Source organism: Bactrocera oleae, chromosome 2 (genome assembly GCF_042242935.1).
Source record: "Bactrocera oleae isolate idBacOlea1 chromosome 2, idBacOlea1, whole genome shotgun sequence".
NCBI classification, from domain to species: domain Eukaryota; kingdom Metazoa; phylum Arthropoda; class Insecta; order Diptera; family Tephritidae; genus Bactrocera; species Bactrocera oleae.
This window is the reverse complement of record NC_091536.1, coordinates 842,751-861,475: the sequence shown is the minus strand read 5'-3', so window position 1 is coordinate 861,475 and position 18,725 is coordinate 842,751. Positions and strand designations below refer to the sequence as shown.

The 18,725-nt window shown below is 34.3% G+C and overlaps 2 protein-coding genes across 2 annotated transcripts; one reads left to right on the top strand and one right to left on the bottom strand.

Moving 5' to 3' along the window:
- The first annotated feature begins 628 nt into the window (after positions 1 to 628).
- On the top strand, positions 629 to 1,024 carry Dsk (Drosulfakinin). The gene has a single exon (XM_014242012.3). The coding sequence runs from the start codon at positions 629 to 631 to the stop codon at positions 1,022 to 1,024; it is 396 nt and encodes a 131-aa protein (XP_014097487.2).
- An 8,301-nt stretch (positions 1,025 to 9,325) lies between these two features.
- Positions 9,326 to 18,461, bottom strand: LOC106623424 (uncharacterized). Its single transcript, XM_014242945.3, has 2 exons — positions 16,182 to 18,461; positions 9,326 to 12,927 (listed from the first exon to the last, which is right to left on the bottom strand). The coding sequence occupies exons 1-2, from the start codon at positions 16,996 to 16,998 to the stop codon at positions 11,729 to 11,731; spliced, it is 2,016 nt and encodes a 671-aa protein (XP_014098420.2). The 5' UTR covers positions 16,999 to 18,461; the 3' UTR covers positions 9,326 to 11,728.
- Between the last annotated feature and the right edge of the window lie 264 nt (positions 18,462 to 18,725).

Genomic DNA, 18,725 nt, shown 5'->3' with positions numbered 1-18,725 from the left:
ATTTTTGGCTTACACTGTTTAGTAATACCTTAACCCAGAACTGCAAATAATTTGAATGTTGTTTGCCTACTTTTTCATTAGTAACTTTTATATACGTCGTTTGGTTATATCAACGGTAGATTTCATCTTAGGTTTGAGTATTAAAAATGGTTATTGCATTTTGCTTCTCAAACATGAGCCCGGGATACAAAATCTTTTATTTAAAAACAAGGACTAAAATATTATTTTACTGCAGTTCTTTCGCAAATATATACACACGCATACGAGTATAAGAAATCATTATATATATTGTGGACATGCATACAAACTAACACCCCAAGTTCCTTTTTATTTCAAAACTGAAACGCCTTGCAGATAGTCACCTGTCAATAAAGTGTCAAATTATGAAAAGCAGATTGTAATTGAATTTTCTCAGTTGGGTTGTAAGTGCAAAGTAGAGATGAGTGATGAAAGTCACTACTAGAATATTAAAAAGGCTTTTTCTATTATTTTGTGAATGCAAAAATTTCAACCAACTTAGATTGTGTTTTCTATAAAAGGTGCATGCTTATCGGTTATATGAAGCATTCAAAGCGACGAATCCTCTGTGAAAGCAACTGTAATGGCTCAAATTCTAAACAAGTTCAGTATGGCAGCCGGAATGGTGGCATTTACGCTGACTCTTTGTATCATTGTAAATTTAGCAGTAGGCAGCAACTTGGATGGAATGCAATCAGAATCACATGATATAAATTCGAATGGTAATGGAGCACCTGGTAGCGTACCTCTGCGACCGCTGAACGGTATCAATGGCCGAAGAATATTCGAAAATCGTCGCAATTTGCAATCAATATACGGTTTCAGCCCGAAAATGTTGCAAGTACCCCGTTCTAAGATCCCAATAGAACTTGATTTTTTGATAGAAAATGAAGACGTGGATCGATCAAAGCGTTTTGACGATTATGGCCACATGCGCTTTGGAAAACGAGGTGGCGAGGAACAGTTCGATGACTATGGTCATATGCGATTTGGGAGAAGTACTTAAACATAAACTAAGAAAACTCGCTGATCTATGAAATGTTGCCGATTAACTAATCAGATGTAAATAAAACAATGTATAGAACATATATCCGTATAAAATGAATAAAGTGTGCACTTGAAGCAAATAATTTGGTTTTACTACAAAAGCTGATCAGCTAACTTGGACATTTATGGTATTATTGTATTATGCCTTCAAGTTCACACATGCTAAATTACAATTTGATAATTGGTACTTTTAGGTTAAGATTAACCAGAATTAGTTTTAATTCAAATATCAACTATTTTCTATAAATAGATGCACAGCTCATATTTGATTTAGGATTATGTATAACGGTAATGTTAAAAAAATCGGAAATGTTAAAAATTGCTAAAAGTGCGATAGCTCGCTAAATAAATACTTGTAGGTCAGAAGCAACATTTTACATCTAAGATGGCATTTAATGATTTGAAAGGAAGCGATATAACGATTGGACAATCGGCGTGGCACCGCCCATCTTTAGGTGAAATCCTTTATCTCAGAAACTAATAAAAGAATTTCAACGAAATCTAGTTCATAACGTGTGATATCGAGCAATAACCACGTCTACTCCCCATATAACACAGTTTTAATTCCATCCAATTCTTTCACTTTACGGTATTTCCCGTTATTATTGCTGGCGTTCTAAGCTATCTATGTTCAGTTTGAAAAAAACTTTTTTAGAACCCGGTTTGTGAAAAATACGATACAATGTGTAAAACAAAAGATGTCGGATAGGATTTGAACTTAGGCAAAGAATTTGTTATTGCAATAAGCAACTGTGCTATACAAGCAGCAACACGGATAACATCTTATTAAAATAGTCAAATATGTGAACTCAAATAACTTTAATTTTTTACTTGTTTCGAATGACCAAATTGTATGTGAATATTTTCGAAATTGACTATTCTTCATGCACAAATAAATTTGCATATATGTACATACTCGTACATATTTTTATGTAAGTACAAGTATGTCATCAGTATGTCATTTGTAAAAAATCAAACATTCACGACAGCGACAAAAAAAAGCGCAGACGTACCATCATCGACCAATAAGATTCGAGCAAGCTTGCTACATATTGAAGTGCGTTCGTTCATAACTCTGCGCCGCACTCTTTTTTCGGTGCGCTTGGTGAACCACATTTGGTGTTCATATGGAACTTCTTCTCAAAAGCGCGAGGATGAATGGATGATTTCAGGAAAATTGAACAAATCAGCCAAAATGTCAGTTTTATGGTACAATTCGACAGCCACCACTGAAAATCCTTTTTTCTTTTCGAAGTTACATTTTTCGATGTTCCCTCGTGTAAAAACTACAAATGAGTACTCAAAAAGATTTGATTTAGCCAGAGAATGTAAATGATTAGAGAAGGAGCAAATGTTAGCTGTTCTAAAATGTAGATTGCTATGAGGGAACATCGAAAATGCGCAAGTTCGAAAATAAAATGTCACCACACCTATCAGGGTACGCAATGAACTACACCACTCTATAAGCAAAATGTATATACATACATATGCACAGATGTTCTTTGGTATGCGTTAAACAAAAATTTAAATAATAAAAGCGAAATAAATTGACTTCTGAAAAGAAAATATAAATAATGAGGGAAATAATATGAAAATAGAATTAAAATATCATTTAATAAAAAAGGGTTATAAAAATAAAACATAATGATAAATTTTCGTCATATCATTGAAATTGAAAACACAAATCTAAATAAGTATGCGCACGATTTTTCATTCGTTGTGTCTATTTATAGCCCTTTCTCCGTTTCGCACACAGCGTGGTGTATTTTTCTCTTTCGAAGTTATATTTTTCGATGTTCCCTCATGTGGAATTACAAATTAGTACTCAAAAAGATTTCAGTTAACATTTGCTCCTTCTCTATTTATTAACATTCTCTGCTTGAATATTCATTAACATTCTCTGCTCTGATAACACTCCTGAAACACCATTGCAGAGTTTTAGGCGCACGCTGTTTATTGTTCGTTAATTCGTTTGAACTGTAAACAGGAAATGGAATGGAAATGGAATAGAGAAGGCGCAAATGTTAGCTGACTCATCAACATTCTCTGGCTGTACTAAAATGTTAATTACGATGAGGGAACATCGAAAACGCACAAGTTCGAAACTAAAATTACACCACGTCAAAAAAGAACCCTTCTCTCTTTATAATAGAACTCAATAAGCTACACCACTCTCAAAAGGAACCAAGCTAATTTTCATTCATTACCTTATAAGGGAACGGCAAATGTATGTATGCGCAGATGTGCTTTGGCATGTGTATTAAGGAAAATTAAAATAACAAGCAAGGAAGGTCAAAGTTCGGGTGGAACCAAACATTTTATACTCTTGCAACTTGAAGGACCCATATCCTCAGGTTTTAGGAAAACTTTATATTAACAAATGTTGCGAAACAATTCATAATTAATTATTTGACGAAATCGTAAATGGATTACAATCAAATTTGTTTTTTGTTAAATTATATTAAAGCCCATATTCTCACTTAGTTTTATTACTATATTTTAGTTTGCGTCATTCACCGAAGAAACTATTGTAAATTTAATGTAATGAGTTGTGTGATGAGCAGAGGATCGCAATTCCTTATTTTAGGGATACAAGGTTCATTAAATTTTATTAAATTATCACACATTTTGTCAGGTGTAAAGTCGAAAATTGGAGACAGAGAAACGGATGAACTGATTGAATTAATTTTGACATTGCTGAGGTATACTTGAGATCATATTTTCAAGCAATTTTATAAATGTAATAATACACACATTGAACAGCATGTATAAGGTTTATTAGAATAAACGTTTGTTTGTTTTGTTGGAATAACGAAAATCAATATAGGTAGTATTTGGGACTAGGGGTATTCGTAGACGAAATTCGCATATTTTCGGCATTACACTATAATAATATACATATTATAAATATTATACGTTCAACTATAGTATATCCAATATTATACGTTCGGTAGATTTTGCTAAGTTATCTTAAATATTGACTGATATTGTATGGCATAAGCCCAACCGTAAGTTCTAAAATCTTATATGAGGTATATGAGAGATATGGGTAATATTGATTCGATTTCATCTATTTTTGGCAATACAACATACTTTTAACAGAATAAGTTACGCCCTGAGTTTCATTAAGATGCCTCACATACCACCACCAACATATGTGGAGTAAAATCAACAGAATGTTTTAAAATACTGTTATTTGTTATATGGGGGCTAGGACAAGTTTCCACCTGATTTTATATATTTTAGGCACAAAGATTAAGCATTATATAGAAAATACATCCACTTAATTTTATTAAAATTGCTCACATATTAGTCGATACATGCGGTATAAAGTTAGCCCGATGTTCGCAAATATTTCGATAAAGTATATGGGGGCTAAGGAAAGCATTGACCCGATTCAATCCATTTTTGACATACTTGCATACTATTATCAGAAAAAAAAGTTCTCCGAATTGCAAAAATATATCTCACAAATTGACCGTTATTTCCGGTAAAAAGTCCACAAGGCACTGGTGTCCCCATATTAGTTAACTGGGAATACCTCAAAAGCACTATTTGTGCAAAGTCTTGTCCTAAAATAGATACGAAGAAGGCGTGGTTGTAGCCCGATTTCGCTCATTGGGAGTTTTAAAATAGTTTTACGGACAAAATTTTATTGAAATTGATCAAGTAGTTCCGGAGATATATGATTTCGTCTCAATGTGGGCGGTGCCACACCCATCGCCCAATTTTGCGACCGGTTCCTTTAAAACTCCCTTGTGCCATACCGGATGTAAAATTAATTGTCTCTGATGCATTTAGTTTTTGATTTATCGCACTTTTAGTAGTTTTTAACAAAACCGTTACATAGGGAGTGGGCGGGGTTATCATCCGATTTCATCCACACTGTCGAAGGAAATGTCCAAAATGATAATTCTGTGCATATTTGGGTTATTTAGCTTGAATGGTTTAGGAGATATATACATTTATTTATTTGGGATTAAAAATTATTTTGAATTAAGAGTTTCGGGATAACAAAAAAAAAATGCATTTAAATGTTAGTTCAGTTAATTTTTTAATGCATTATTTGCAACCCTGGTTATAACTAAGCAACAAATTAATATACAAAACTGCGATACCTGCCCTCGATTCGCCGAAGCTTGGAGAGTAGTGAATCGAACAAACTTTACTAGATGTACAAGCAAACTAGCAGCATTTTATGTATGTATGTATGTACGTTAAACTGGTCAGCAAGAAGCATATTGACAGGATGTGACCAGTCTGAGGAATTAGTTACTTACTTATTATGAAAGCATCTACCTACATACCTATGTATTTATATTATGTATGTTTACATTCTTGATTCAAACCGCATAAAATATGTCTGATATTTTTTTTATTCACAAATATCATAAACATTTCCTGAATTTTCACCGCTTTTATTTTTTTCGGTTTATTAAAAAGAATGTGCGGGCAGAGGAGAAAGTATATTTAACCTAATTATCATCGTTCCGATTGAAGATCTCATAACCGTATATTACACAAAAGTCATAGTCCCTATTTTCACGTAGTTATGCCGGTTATGTTAAATGATATCTGCTTGCCCTTTCATCCAACCTGCTGCCCCTTTTAGTTAGTACAAAAAGCTTGTTGTTGATGTTAAATCAGTATTGTTGGCGTAAAAATTCATGTGCTGACTAGATTGTCCGCATTCCAAAGTTTGGATCGAACAATACAAGCATTCAACTTGTATACAAAAAACTATATTAACAGCTACATACTGAAGATACACGACTCGCAAGAGCGTAAGCAAGTGTTTAAAATAAACTGGATTGATGTAAATTCACCATATGGTGATAAATGAGTGTTGATGTTTAGTACATATCCCCCGACTTCAAAGATTCGTATTAGAGTGTGTATTGATTCAATCCAATTTATATTTTAGATTAAGATCCATGGTAACTAACATAATAATAGATCACACACATGTATGTACGTATATACATATGCATGATTCACATCTGCGTACACAAATGCAATAATTCATTGAATGAAATAATAAAATATTCATACACAACATTTGTTAGATAGACATGTATATATGTGGGCACCAACAAACTAACAAAAATAAGTACTTACATGTTTACATCAAAGTTCACCAAATATACATATGAGTTATTTTGAATGTGTTCCTGTTATGTGTGTGAATGTTATGTATTAATTTAAAATTTCTTTGGAAAACCTGTGCATATACATATGTATGTATATATGTACATGTATACATTAGGGTGGGTCAATAATCCGAATTTTTTTTTCGGTTGGTTGACAGACACTTCAAAAATAGGCTTTCTAAGTATGAAAATAAAAGGATTTCTTACGCTTAGGTTAGGTTAGATTTCTGATCCCTCAGCATGGCGGAGCAAGCTCATCAGCCATACAGTTTCCTGCTCTGCAATGCTGTGGCCAGACACCCAAACCAGCCGTATCGTAAAATAGCTCGATGCTAGAGACAAGGAGTCCTTATCCTTATCCTTTCACTAGTCTTGAGCGCACAGTCAGCGAACTCAAGGCAAATATCGCTGCCTTACTATCACAGTGGATAGTACCCACTCTGAAGGAGGCTGCGCTCCGAAGCAGTAGATTTACTGCTACCTGTATAGCAGCCGCTTCCGCTTGGAAGACGCTGCTGGAGCAAGGAAGCATAAAACTAGAGCTGATGGACAGTTCCCGACAGTGTACTCTTCCACTTACCCTCCCCGAAAACTTTGATCCTTCCGTAAAAAAGCTCACCGCCCCTCTCCTCCAGCGGGTACTTTCTTCCCTCGAAGGTATATGAGCAGAGAAGCGACAACCAGAGCTAGGCTATTCCAAGTATTTTGGAATGAAGTCAAAGTGTGCTAGGATGCCAGAGTGCCCATGCACCTTGCGGCTACAACTACCGATGCTATATGCAGCAAGACATTCAGTGGCATAGTTGGTATGGTGCGCAGTGATGATGGGAGCAGCCTGTTGAACACTTGGAAATTTTTTCGGGAGTGTAATCTATTCCAGCGCCATCCATCAAACAAGAATTTCGTAGAAGAGTATAGGTTTAATTATGGTTTCATAGAGCCAAAGAACTACCTTTGGTGAGAGTCCACACCTTTGGCTAATAGCTTCCCTGCAGCTTCCTGTTTAGGATGAGCCCAGTTGCATACGATGCTTAAGTACCCCTATGATAGCTCGTACGCGGTGTTCAGAAATTTCCCTCAACCATGGGAGCTACGTCGTCCGCGAAGGCAATCACCCGGCAGCCGACTTCCTCAAACTTATCTAGAACATCATTGACAACCATGAGAGGCTAGGGTTAGGTGACGGACCTCCTCCTGACTGCCGTGACAAAAGTGGTGAGTTACCCTTGTTGAAATAAAAAGATCGCAACATTGTGAGTTAGCTTAGTAAAATTGGGTGGAAACTTGTTCTTTGCTTAGACCTTCCCTGATAATTCTAATGGAACTAAGTGAGTCTCTAACCTGCAGTATAAGATAATAGATTCAAAATATGATTGTATTGCACAATTTCAACGAATAACCAATAATTAATTCACGTGTAACATTTTTTAGTATAAAATTTCGTGACACCTGAAAATATTTCTTCGTCTTTGAACCTTGTAAATTACGAGTATATACAATATTCGGTTATGTTTCCATCTGTGTTTTACATTCCATTATAACAGCGCTGTGAGCACTGTGTGAGGATAACGAGAATCATAATTACAGTTTTTATGTACTCTATGTAGCTTGTGCTCCAATTACTTCTGCTTCGGCATCGGTGTCTTAATATAGTCTGCTTTATCTAGGGCGAACTTAACCAGACATATGAAAAATTGGCATTTTTAGTATGTGTTTTTCACATATCATATTTTATATATGTACATATGTACATATATGTACTTGTACACAAAATTGGTAACATTCCAAAGCCCGTGGTTTGAAATTTTGGGTTCGGCACGGTTTGATTTTTAACGAACAGCCACATGGAGAATAAACAAGTTAGCAGTAGTTAGTAGCTATATAAATTTAAGATTAATTGAAGAGTTTACTGTATTATTGATGATAATGGTAATGATTACTAATGGTATTTTTTTGACTCTTAACAAAAAATCTTTTTGGTAATTAAAAAGTAGCTAACTTGTGGCACGTACTTTTCATTTATTGTATTGAAGAAAAATCGGAAATATTTCATAGACTCATCTTCCTCATTTTGTAGATAGATGCGTTTCTTCTCAGGGAGAAATCACATTCAAACAAGATGACGGTCCAAGCAACAACATGATTTTAAATTTTAAAAAAATTGCTCTATGTGATCTGTTTAGTCAACTTATAAGTGCCTATATTGTTCCTTTAATGAAATTAAGCATTGTTATATTTTACTCCTATCAGGATTTTGTATGAATAAATATATTTTAACAAATACATCAATTTATGTGGACTGAGTTATTTCTTCTCGCAGGCTTATCTATAGCTAGCTAACCTTGTAGTCAGGATTTTGTATGAATAAATATATTTTAACAAATACATCAATTTATGTGGACTGAGTTATTTCTTCTCGCAGGCTTATCTATAGCTAGCTAACCTTGTAGTATTTTATTTGTATACTCTCGCAACATGTCTCTACAGAGTATAACGATTTTGTTCATCGAATGGTTGTTTTGTAACACCTAAAATGATCGGGACAGATATACATTTATATAAGTATGTATATATAAATGATCAAGATGACGAGACGAGTAGAATTCAGGGTGACTGTTAGCGATAACTTGAATAAAAATTGAAGGTTGGTACTGCAGACGACCGGAATCAGAAATCTGTACAGTGCTATAACCAGAGAACGTATATCATTTTACGTTCTCTGCTATAACTATGCTTTAAATTAGGATAACAATCTGTAATTTGATGCAAAAGATTTCAGAAGTGAGTCATGTGGGGCGTAAGTTTTAAAAAAGTTGGCGTAGACCACATGAGCTATATTGAATTCCTAGAACACCTCTTCATACAATATGAAAATGGGGGAAATCGTATGATAACCACACCCACACCCCATAATTAATCAAGAACTAACGAAGATATCGGAATAAAACTTTCCAGAAATAGTTGTTTTAAGCCATACCACCTTATTGCTTTTCCCCATAACTTTTCAATCCCTCGATACCATAGACCTCAGTGCTTATGTACCACAGTATCTTATTGAAAGTCTGATTGCATTTTAACTGGTAATAATTAACGACATCAAAAATGAATCGTACTTTATATACTACTCCGTTCATATTTTATTTATATTCGAGTTAATGATTTTTACACTTTTTATTTAAAGTTTTTGGCGATTTCCTTTAAATATGTACATATAAACTTATATCAATTTTTTATGGAAACTCCAATTTAAAAAAAAAGTTCTGCATATTACTTAATATATTATAGTAAATATATATGCATATAACAGTAAATATTATATAAACCTAATAAGGCACACAATTTTCATTGTATAGAGACGAAACGAAAAGTCATTTAAAATTTTCTTAACAAATGTACATAACAAAGAGTGTATGTATATAAATATTTATGCAATTTTGATATATAAATTTATATATTCTGCATATACTTATACTTACATACTATGTATATAATCATTCAAATCCGTCAAAACTATATTGAGCAATTCTATTGACCAGCATCGTAATATTATATTATATAATTCTTCTCATTTGCTTTGAAAGGCATTCAGAAAATTAATAATCATGTCATATTTTTTAGTCCACTTGATTCCTCATACTTATATAAAAGTATGTACATACACATACATATGCATATTTATGGTAATGTGTGATCCTTTATAGCCACAATGGTTGACTGGGTAGTAAGGTCTTCTCTCAAATCAGTTAACCGTTACTTAACGGATGTCACATTTCAATGAATGATTGGAATATTACAACAGTCCTTTGACACTCGCATACTTCACTATCGTGGTCCCGTAAGTAATACCGAGCTTTGTTAATGTTCGGATTCTGGAATAGTGCATGGTGTCTAAAGTTTTGGTTATCTTTGGAGTTTTCTCATCTTTTATGGATCACACTTCAAATACGTGCAAAGACTGCATAAAATGTCAGAAATGTTTGGGCTCATATGCATACAGATACATATGTATGTAACAAACACACATTGAAATTATTTTCTAAATCATTAGATATATAATTTGTACAATGCTTCGATGATTATTAAATTGTTGAAATGGATGTTCTGAAGTTTGGGCGTGGTGTATGATTTTATTTTGCGGAACGTTGTGTTTTAATTAACATATATGTATGTAAATTAAGTTCCTTCTATACTATAGTGTGTATGTATATAAATATTTATGCAATTTTGATATATAAATTTATATATTCTGCATATACTTATACTTACATACTATGTATATAATCATTCAAATCCGTCAAAACTATATTGAGCAATTCTATTGACCAGCATCGTAATATTATATTATATAATTCTTCTCATTTGCTTTGAAAGGCATTCAGAAAATTAATAATCATGTCATATTTTTTAGTCCACTTGATTCCTCATACTTATATAAAAGTATGTACATACACATACATATGCATATTTATGGTAATGTGTGATCCTTTATAGCCACAATGGTTGACTGGGTAGTAAGGTCTTCTCTCAAATCAGTTAACCGTTACTTAACGGATGTCACATTTCAATGAATGATTGGAATATTACAACAGTCCTTTGACACTCGCATACTTCACTATCGTGGTCCCGTAAGTAATACCGAGCTTTGTTAATGTTCGGATTCTGGAATAGTGCATGGTGTCTAAAGTTTTGGTTATCTTTGGAGTTTTCTCATCTTTTATGGATCACACTTCAAATACGTGCAAAGACTGCATAAAATGTCAGAAATGTTTGGGCTCATATGCATACAGATACATATGTATGTAACAAACACACATTGAAATTATTTTCTAAATCATTAGATATATAATTTGTACAATGCTTCGATGATTATTAAATTGTTGAAATGGATGTTCTGAAGTTTGGGCGTGGTGTATGATTTTATTTTGCGGAACGTTGTGTTTTAATTAACATATATGTATGTAAATTAAGTTCCTTCTTTTTTTATTTTTAATAACAGTGAAATATGTAGGTTGGTATACAAGGAAGTATATTCATCGTAAATACATATTTATATACTATAAAAAGCTTACTTTCTTCAGACAAGTGAAAAATAATTCATTAGTTTTCTCCCAAGTACTTCTTTGGTTTTACCTTGCTATTATTTCGATTGTATACAAATGTTTGAATAAATATACGCATCCATATAATATTATATAATTATTTGTCAGTATTAGTAGTTATGTACTTGTCCGCTTTGACAACATCTCTAAAACTCTATTCGTTTACTAATTTATGGGTTTGTTCATCGGGGGCACATCGACTGGTTTAACTCCATATTGAAATATATATATGAATATTTCGCATACATATATATAATCTTGACCCTAGGGTATGTATTATATATACACATATATACATATATGTACTTGAGTAAATACATGTATCTATAATCGCATATTTATATGCTTTATTTAATCATAATAAATATGTTCATTGCATGTGGCATGGTCTACGGTGCAATTAACCCCACTAACTTATCTTCGGGGCATGCCAATGCTACCCGCTGGACCCATGCTGTTGCCATACAAAGCATTTGTACCCCCATTCCCATAAATTGCTTGTTGTGATTGGATGCCGGATCCTACGTCATTTGAGGCAATCAGATGCTTTCGCTGCAGTGTCATGGACGATATTTCCCTTTCGGGTCCATCATTTAAATCGAGCCCGGCAACCATTTGTGCAATTTCTCGTTCCTTCTTCATGTCAGGTGGATTAAATTGTAGACTAGCCAACGAACCATGACTACGGCTTCGATGTTCCTGTCTTATAGAATAGCTAAAGGCTCTTTCATTTAAGTGACCTTTTCTCCGATAAATGCCAGTACCACCAGGCGATTCTGCGCCAGAGTTTAGTCCATCATCTAGTCCATTTCCCATAGATACTGCTAGCTTTCGATTGGACATCGCTAATGGTCGTGGATCACCGATTAACGATTGTGCAATAGCTGGTTGAGGTGCTGGTGGAGGGCCCATACCCTGGTGATACGCATAAATCGGTGGTACCATGGGCAGTCCAACTGGTATGCCACTGCTCTTTTTATCTTTCTTCTTTTTCTTTGTAGATCGTGAGGATTGAAGTGTGGCATATTGTTGTGACATCATAACAGGCATTTGCATTGGGATACCCATTTGTGGTGGATGCATCATTTGTGGTGGAGGTTGTGATGGCATGCCAGGATGATGAAAATGCGGTTGTGGCCCTGATGGGCCACCATGAAAACCTCGATGACTAATTGTGTGATAATTTCTTGAGCCATGTGGGGGTGGGAAACCTCCAGGCCCAACAGCTGGACCAAAAATCACACTACCTGAAGCGCCTCCGTAGACTCCGGGTTTTTGTAAAGTGCTAGGATGAATTGGCTTCGGGCGTATGAGTGTTCCAGAAAGGCTTTGAGTGCCAGGTGTTTTTGAAATTTTTTTTTCTTTGCGCTTTTTGTTAACTTCCTCTCTTATGGGTGGGGGTGGTACATCAATAGGTGAGCTAATTTGACGCGCTCTCACAGGACGTCCCAAAGTAGAAGTGTTTCCCGAAAAGACTTCATATGGGCTCTCCATTGCAATGGCGTCTAGTTGATCTTGAGAACCACTCCAGACTTTGTGATTCTCATCTCCATTGTATATCGAATTCTCGCCATCGTCGACAGTTACGTTTAAATCAGCACTACTTCCATAAACTGAAAAAATACAAAATAGAAATCATTACATGTGGACATACACAATACAATACAATAGTTATAATAATTATCACATAAATTGCAATAAACGCCAAATATGGTTAATGAAGTTTAAAGTCATAAATAAGAGTTGGGACTTTTTAATTGTATTATGCAAAAAAATATTAATTTATTTTATAAGAAATAAATTTTCAGGTGTAAAAGACACGGTGCATCCGCCATGCGGTGCATGCGTGCATGAAATCGTGTTTCCGCAACACGATATGTGCTATGAAAATATGTAAATATATATGGATGTAACAATGCGAACGAATTGTTATTAACAAATAGTCTTAAGATATTACATAGTCTCTTATTAGACCAGAACCCTTTATTATGAGTTTCAGGGCTGTTAAGAACTTGACATTTATGCCAAGATTTAAATCAATCAAGGAAGATTCGCTTGATTTTCAAGATATTTGTTACGTCGTCGTTGCGAATTACCGAATACAGGTAAAGACATACTGAATATGAAATACTCTCGCAAAGGAGGAGACTGAAATTAGCATTAGCATCATCTGGGTGATTTGTGTGTGAGGACAACTCACTTTTTGTCCGAGATACTCATTGTTACGAAAACTGTTCGTTGTATTGGATTAGATAATAATTCATACATTCTAATAATAATTATGATATCTCATATACAATACGATTATCTTTTCTCGAGCTATGTAGTATTGCCAAAAGAGATGTTGTAAATGTTTAAAATATTTTTGGGCACAATAAAACATTCCATATAAACAATTCAAAAGCAAAACTTATCGAATAAATATAGTAGTATAAGGAACCAACAAAAAACTTTTGTTGTCCGTTTGAAAAAATCTTATAAACAATTTTTTTGGAAATGATTTAAATGTGAAAATTTCCTAATAAAGTGTTAAGTATGTTATAATTTTATTTCATAATCGCTTTAATTTAAAAAAGATTTTTTTCAACAAAGCTATTATACAAATTTTGATCAACTCACTACTATTATTATTTAAAAAATAAACAAATTCCGTCTCATCGAGTGTTAAATACGATATGATCTCATCTGTTGGTTGGTTAAAAAAAACATTAAACATCAATGAAAAATATTGAGTCATATACAATCATATATTTAATCGTGTAATATAATGTATTGTGCCTATGCTAATAAGCGTAAATGTTGCAGAGAATCTACAATCTAGGAAAAGGTGTAAATAAAATTTTGCACAGTGCTCGATTGGGATTTGTACAGAGCTTGTTATACCACATTTAAATAGTCATACGTACCTTGAGATAAAAGAAATCTAGAAAGCGATTAAATGTAGTAATTCCTACCATGGCTGTTGCGTATTAGAAAAATCGAGTGGAATCCGGAAGATACGCAGACTTGATTAAGGTACATCATATAGTTAGCATAAGCTACCATAATATTTGACAAAAGAAAAACAAAACTAAGTAGCATTGAAATTAGCGGTTATACCAATTTAATGAGGTATCCACATACTCTCTTGTACGAACTCGGCTCGACAACTTTGTTGTTGCTTTTATATATAATTTTTTTTGAGAAGAGAGCAGTTGCATGAAGAGAAATGGCGAATCGAAGACAGCTATTGTTTTTTTTGCAGGCGTTCGTCCTAGAAACTACTGTTAAGCCTCATTGGATAGTTAGATAGTCTTAGCCCTGGTAAATATCTTACGTAAACGTTTAATTAACTTCATAAAATAAATTTGTTATGCCAGTTAATAGACCATAACCTTGGTAAAAAGTGAAAGAAATATATCTGATATTTTGACGTGAGAACTTTTGATTGAAATTTTGGGGTTTTTAATTTAAAAAATATATAGTGTGCTTGGAACATAAAAAACCCAAAAACATGGATATTTGAATGTTTCACATAAATTTTGAGGTTATGTGAAAAAGGTATAAATACAAAAGTTGTAAATCTTTCCATTAACTACAATTTTGCCACATAACTTTTTTCTATATGAAGTTTTGACGGAAATGGAGATAACCCTTTTTTCAACCTTTAAAATCGACCACAGTTCACCTGTAAATTAGTTTTCCTTTCCTTTATAAAAAGACATCAGTCATTTACAATATTATACAGATTGTGGAACTCGTACTAGATGCACCACAAGCAAACCAATTCAGAATGACTGCACTTTTCTGCAGGGGATTTGTAAGCAATTACTAACACATTTACACAAACAAACTACCAAATACATCTGCATACGTACACACACCGATTTGTGTTTGATACACACAGCATGATACGAAATTTACACATGTATTTTTAGCTGACTCCAATTAACATTTATTTGTTGCTTTCAAATATTTGTCTCTTAAGTTTCATTGATGTACATGCCTTCACACATAAAGCAAAAGAAATGCTTTCATTTAAAAGCTAGCAGATAACACTCGATACCAAATCGTCAATATTTAAATAAGTGGAAAGTGCTTTCATATTTTGAGATGCCTATGCGTAAATAGCTTAAGATTCATGTGAGAGTTGGTTTGTTCATTTATTTTTAGTGTACTAATACATATGTATATACTTGTGTTCATACACAACCAATCTGTATCACATCGAATGACAAGTTAATCCGAACCAAGCTTAATTATTGAATATCTTTTTATCGCGCAAATATTTACTTGGAAAATAAATTTTCTAACTATGGAAGAAAACAAACGGTTTGTTAGAGGGCGTTTAAAAATTCTTCGATATTTCCTCAATAAGTTAGAAATCACAGATTTAGGAAGAAATCAACAATTTGGATGTTTTACATCATTATTCTTCATTACTATTATTAATTTCTTTACTTAGTTTTTTTCGAAAATACAAAGTGAAGATTTCTTTATAAAATTTTAGACCATTTGCTGACTAATATGATCTTATGATATACTTAAGATAATATTACTTATTTAGGGAGAGAAACTCCATAGAATTGTATACCCGTAGTAATTATGTCCAGAATTTGCAATAAAATGCTAACAATAACAGCAACAAATAACTAAAGTTGCACAAATATTAGGTATTTTTGTACCTTAAATTCACTTTTAAGGTACTTAATGAAAATAAAAGGAGAATATTAAAATACTTTTTAGCCCAGGTGAAAGAATTACAGTAAATCAAGAGAAATGTCCGTACGTTTATTTACCTAAACGCTTCGTAAGCAAGCAGTAAGTGACAAGATGTCAATATAATAATTAAAATAGTTTTAGAGATATGAAAGTTGGTAAAACTTACAATTTTTTACGGATGTGTATCCTTCGGTAGCGCTACCATTGCTCCCGCCACCATTCAGGCTGATACCACTCGTACCGTTAAAAGCATGACCATTGGATTGCCGCCCAACACTGTTCAAGGTGGTTGTACTGCCGGAGCGAGAGCGCCATCCAGCTTGGCTCGATGACACGCCCATATTATGTTGATGGTTATGATGATTACTATGCATAAGTCCAACACCAGTTAAATCACCATTTGATTTACAACCAACAGCACTCTTTAATGTGCCGTAAACGCTGGCGCTCGGGCCACCTCCAGAACTACCCGTCTCCAATTGCCGAGCATAAGAATTATCCGCATATGCGTGAAAACAACATCTGACTAGAGCATTTGCGGCAGCTTCGCGTTTACAAATGAACACGTGACACTCGAGCACTTTGATGCCAGTGGTGCGTCGAAGTATTGCAGCGAATATCGGAGGATGTTGAGCGCGGGGCATTCGTGCAAATGGCGAGTCTAACGGCAGAAATTTTGGTTCTGGTTTGGAGTTTCCACGCTCCGGTACTAAAACTTGACGCACAGCTGCGCAATAATGCAACGACTCAATGGGGAAGAATCGTGTGATTTGTTTTAAATTTTCATCGACGTTTTCGAGTAGAATTCCATTCGACCATACACTTAACCACGAATCTATGCCTTTGGCGCCGACAGCACCCTCCGAGGGATATAGGCTGCGCAACGGCTCTTGGATCCCTTGCAAGCCGTCCTTACTCTGACGTGGTACCGCACTGCCCAAATAGAGCACTCGGCAGCGACAAATTGGTGTAGAATCACCCATATTTACGTGCTCTATAAATGGCCCTAAATAACAACAGTAGGTTGGTTCTGTTACCTATTCTCTTATGAAATCCACTTTGAAACTCAGTTTTAGTGACACTTGTCTAAAACTACCGATATGCTCGTACCAAGAAAGCTTATGACAACTCATGTAAGGCAGACAGATTAGTGTCAGCAAAATTTATACACACAAACACAATCACGGAAACATGTGTAGACAAGGTGAATTCAGTATACTTAAGTTTGTCAAGCAATAACGTTAGCAAAGTTGATTTTCTGGTTTTGATGTGTTTCTAAGTGGTTCTTGAAATCAGCTATTTCATTTCATCTTTTACCTCTATTCGTTTGTTTTTTCTTTTTTTACATTTTTACATTTTTCATTACTTTGTTTCTTTTTTCTCCCCACCCCTGCGACGAGCATTCACGAGATTCTTTCTTAATTATTCTTCACATTGACACACACAAACACATTAAAACATACAGGTGTCGGAGAATGTGTGCGAATACACTTTTGCCATGTGAAACTGTTAATTTTCGTACTCATACGTAAGCACTTGGGCAACTCACAACATTTCGGACACTCGACTCTAGCATTTCCTTGTGAATTTCGAAACTTAGTTTTGCACTTTTTAAAATTGTATGCATGCGCATATACATACATACATGTGTACTACTTATATATATTTTAACTATTTATCGTTTTTGACAGTAAAGACCTCAGTTAAAATGTTCGCTGATGTGCTCGTTCATTTGTTGGTAGCTCAGGTATTTGAACTATTTCAATTTGTTGACCGTAGAACCTTCGTGATCGGATTTTAAGCGACTTGTCTCCAAATTTTTTCAATTTAGATATGTATGTATTTACTATATGTATGCTGCTTTCGTGTTGCGGTTATATGGTAAGGTGTGATGTCTTGTTTCTTATTGTTGTGGCAAAATAAATATGGCGTCGTTCAAGAATTTCCTCTTTTCGCAAATATCTTTATGGACAAGTATGCAGAAACCGCTCCCTAATATACCATATGTACACACATATGCACATTTAAGTGGACGTGTATATATAAACATACATTCATACAAATATATATGTAGCTGGAAATTTGGAATCGCCGTTTTCAGCCTTTACAAAATCTCGATTCCGCGTTCGTTCAAAGGTTTTTGGTTGATAATAGCACGTTCGGTGAAAATATGTAAATTGATTTTTAAATTTCAAAACTCCACTTTCATTTCAATCGAATGTTCGAAAATACACATTTCAATGGATTTTCTCACAACGGAATGCCACGAAATTGGCAGTCTATACGAAACAAATCCAAACTATGCAGTGAGTGTACTTGTTAGTATGTATGTATGTATCTAATGAACAAAAACCGACGATTAATCTAAGGTTAGGTTAATCCGTTGATTGCGCCAACGTTGTTCACTCAACGCGGGTATACTCGAGAATAGTGTATCTTACGAACGAATACAATACCTGAAGTACCGACTACGTGGTATTTTCCTTTTCCACTCTGCCTCCGATCATTGTCTTAGCCCGCTGATCGCTTGCTTCATTGCTGCCTTGGTTGAGAATTCACTCAGGTAAATAAGTCTCTGCACACAAATACTGTTATGAGAAGGTGACTATATTCACGTTGATTGTATTGGTGAGGTGAGTTTCTTCAATTACTTTATTCTTTGGATTGCGTTTACATGTAAATAAACGTAAGTGTATTTGACATTTTACGG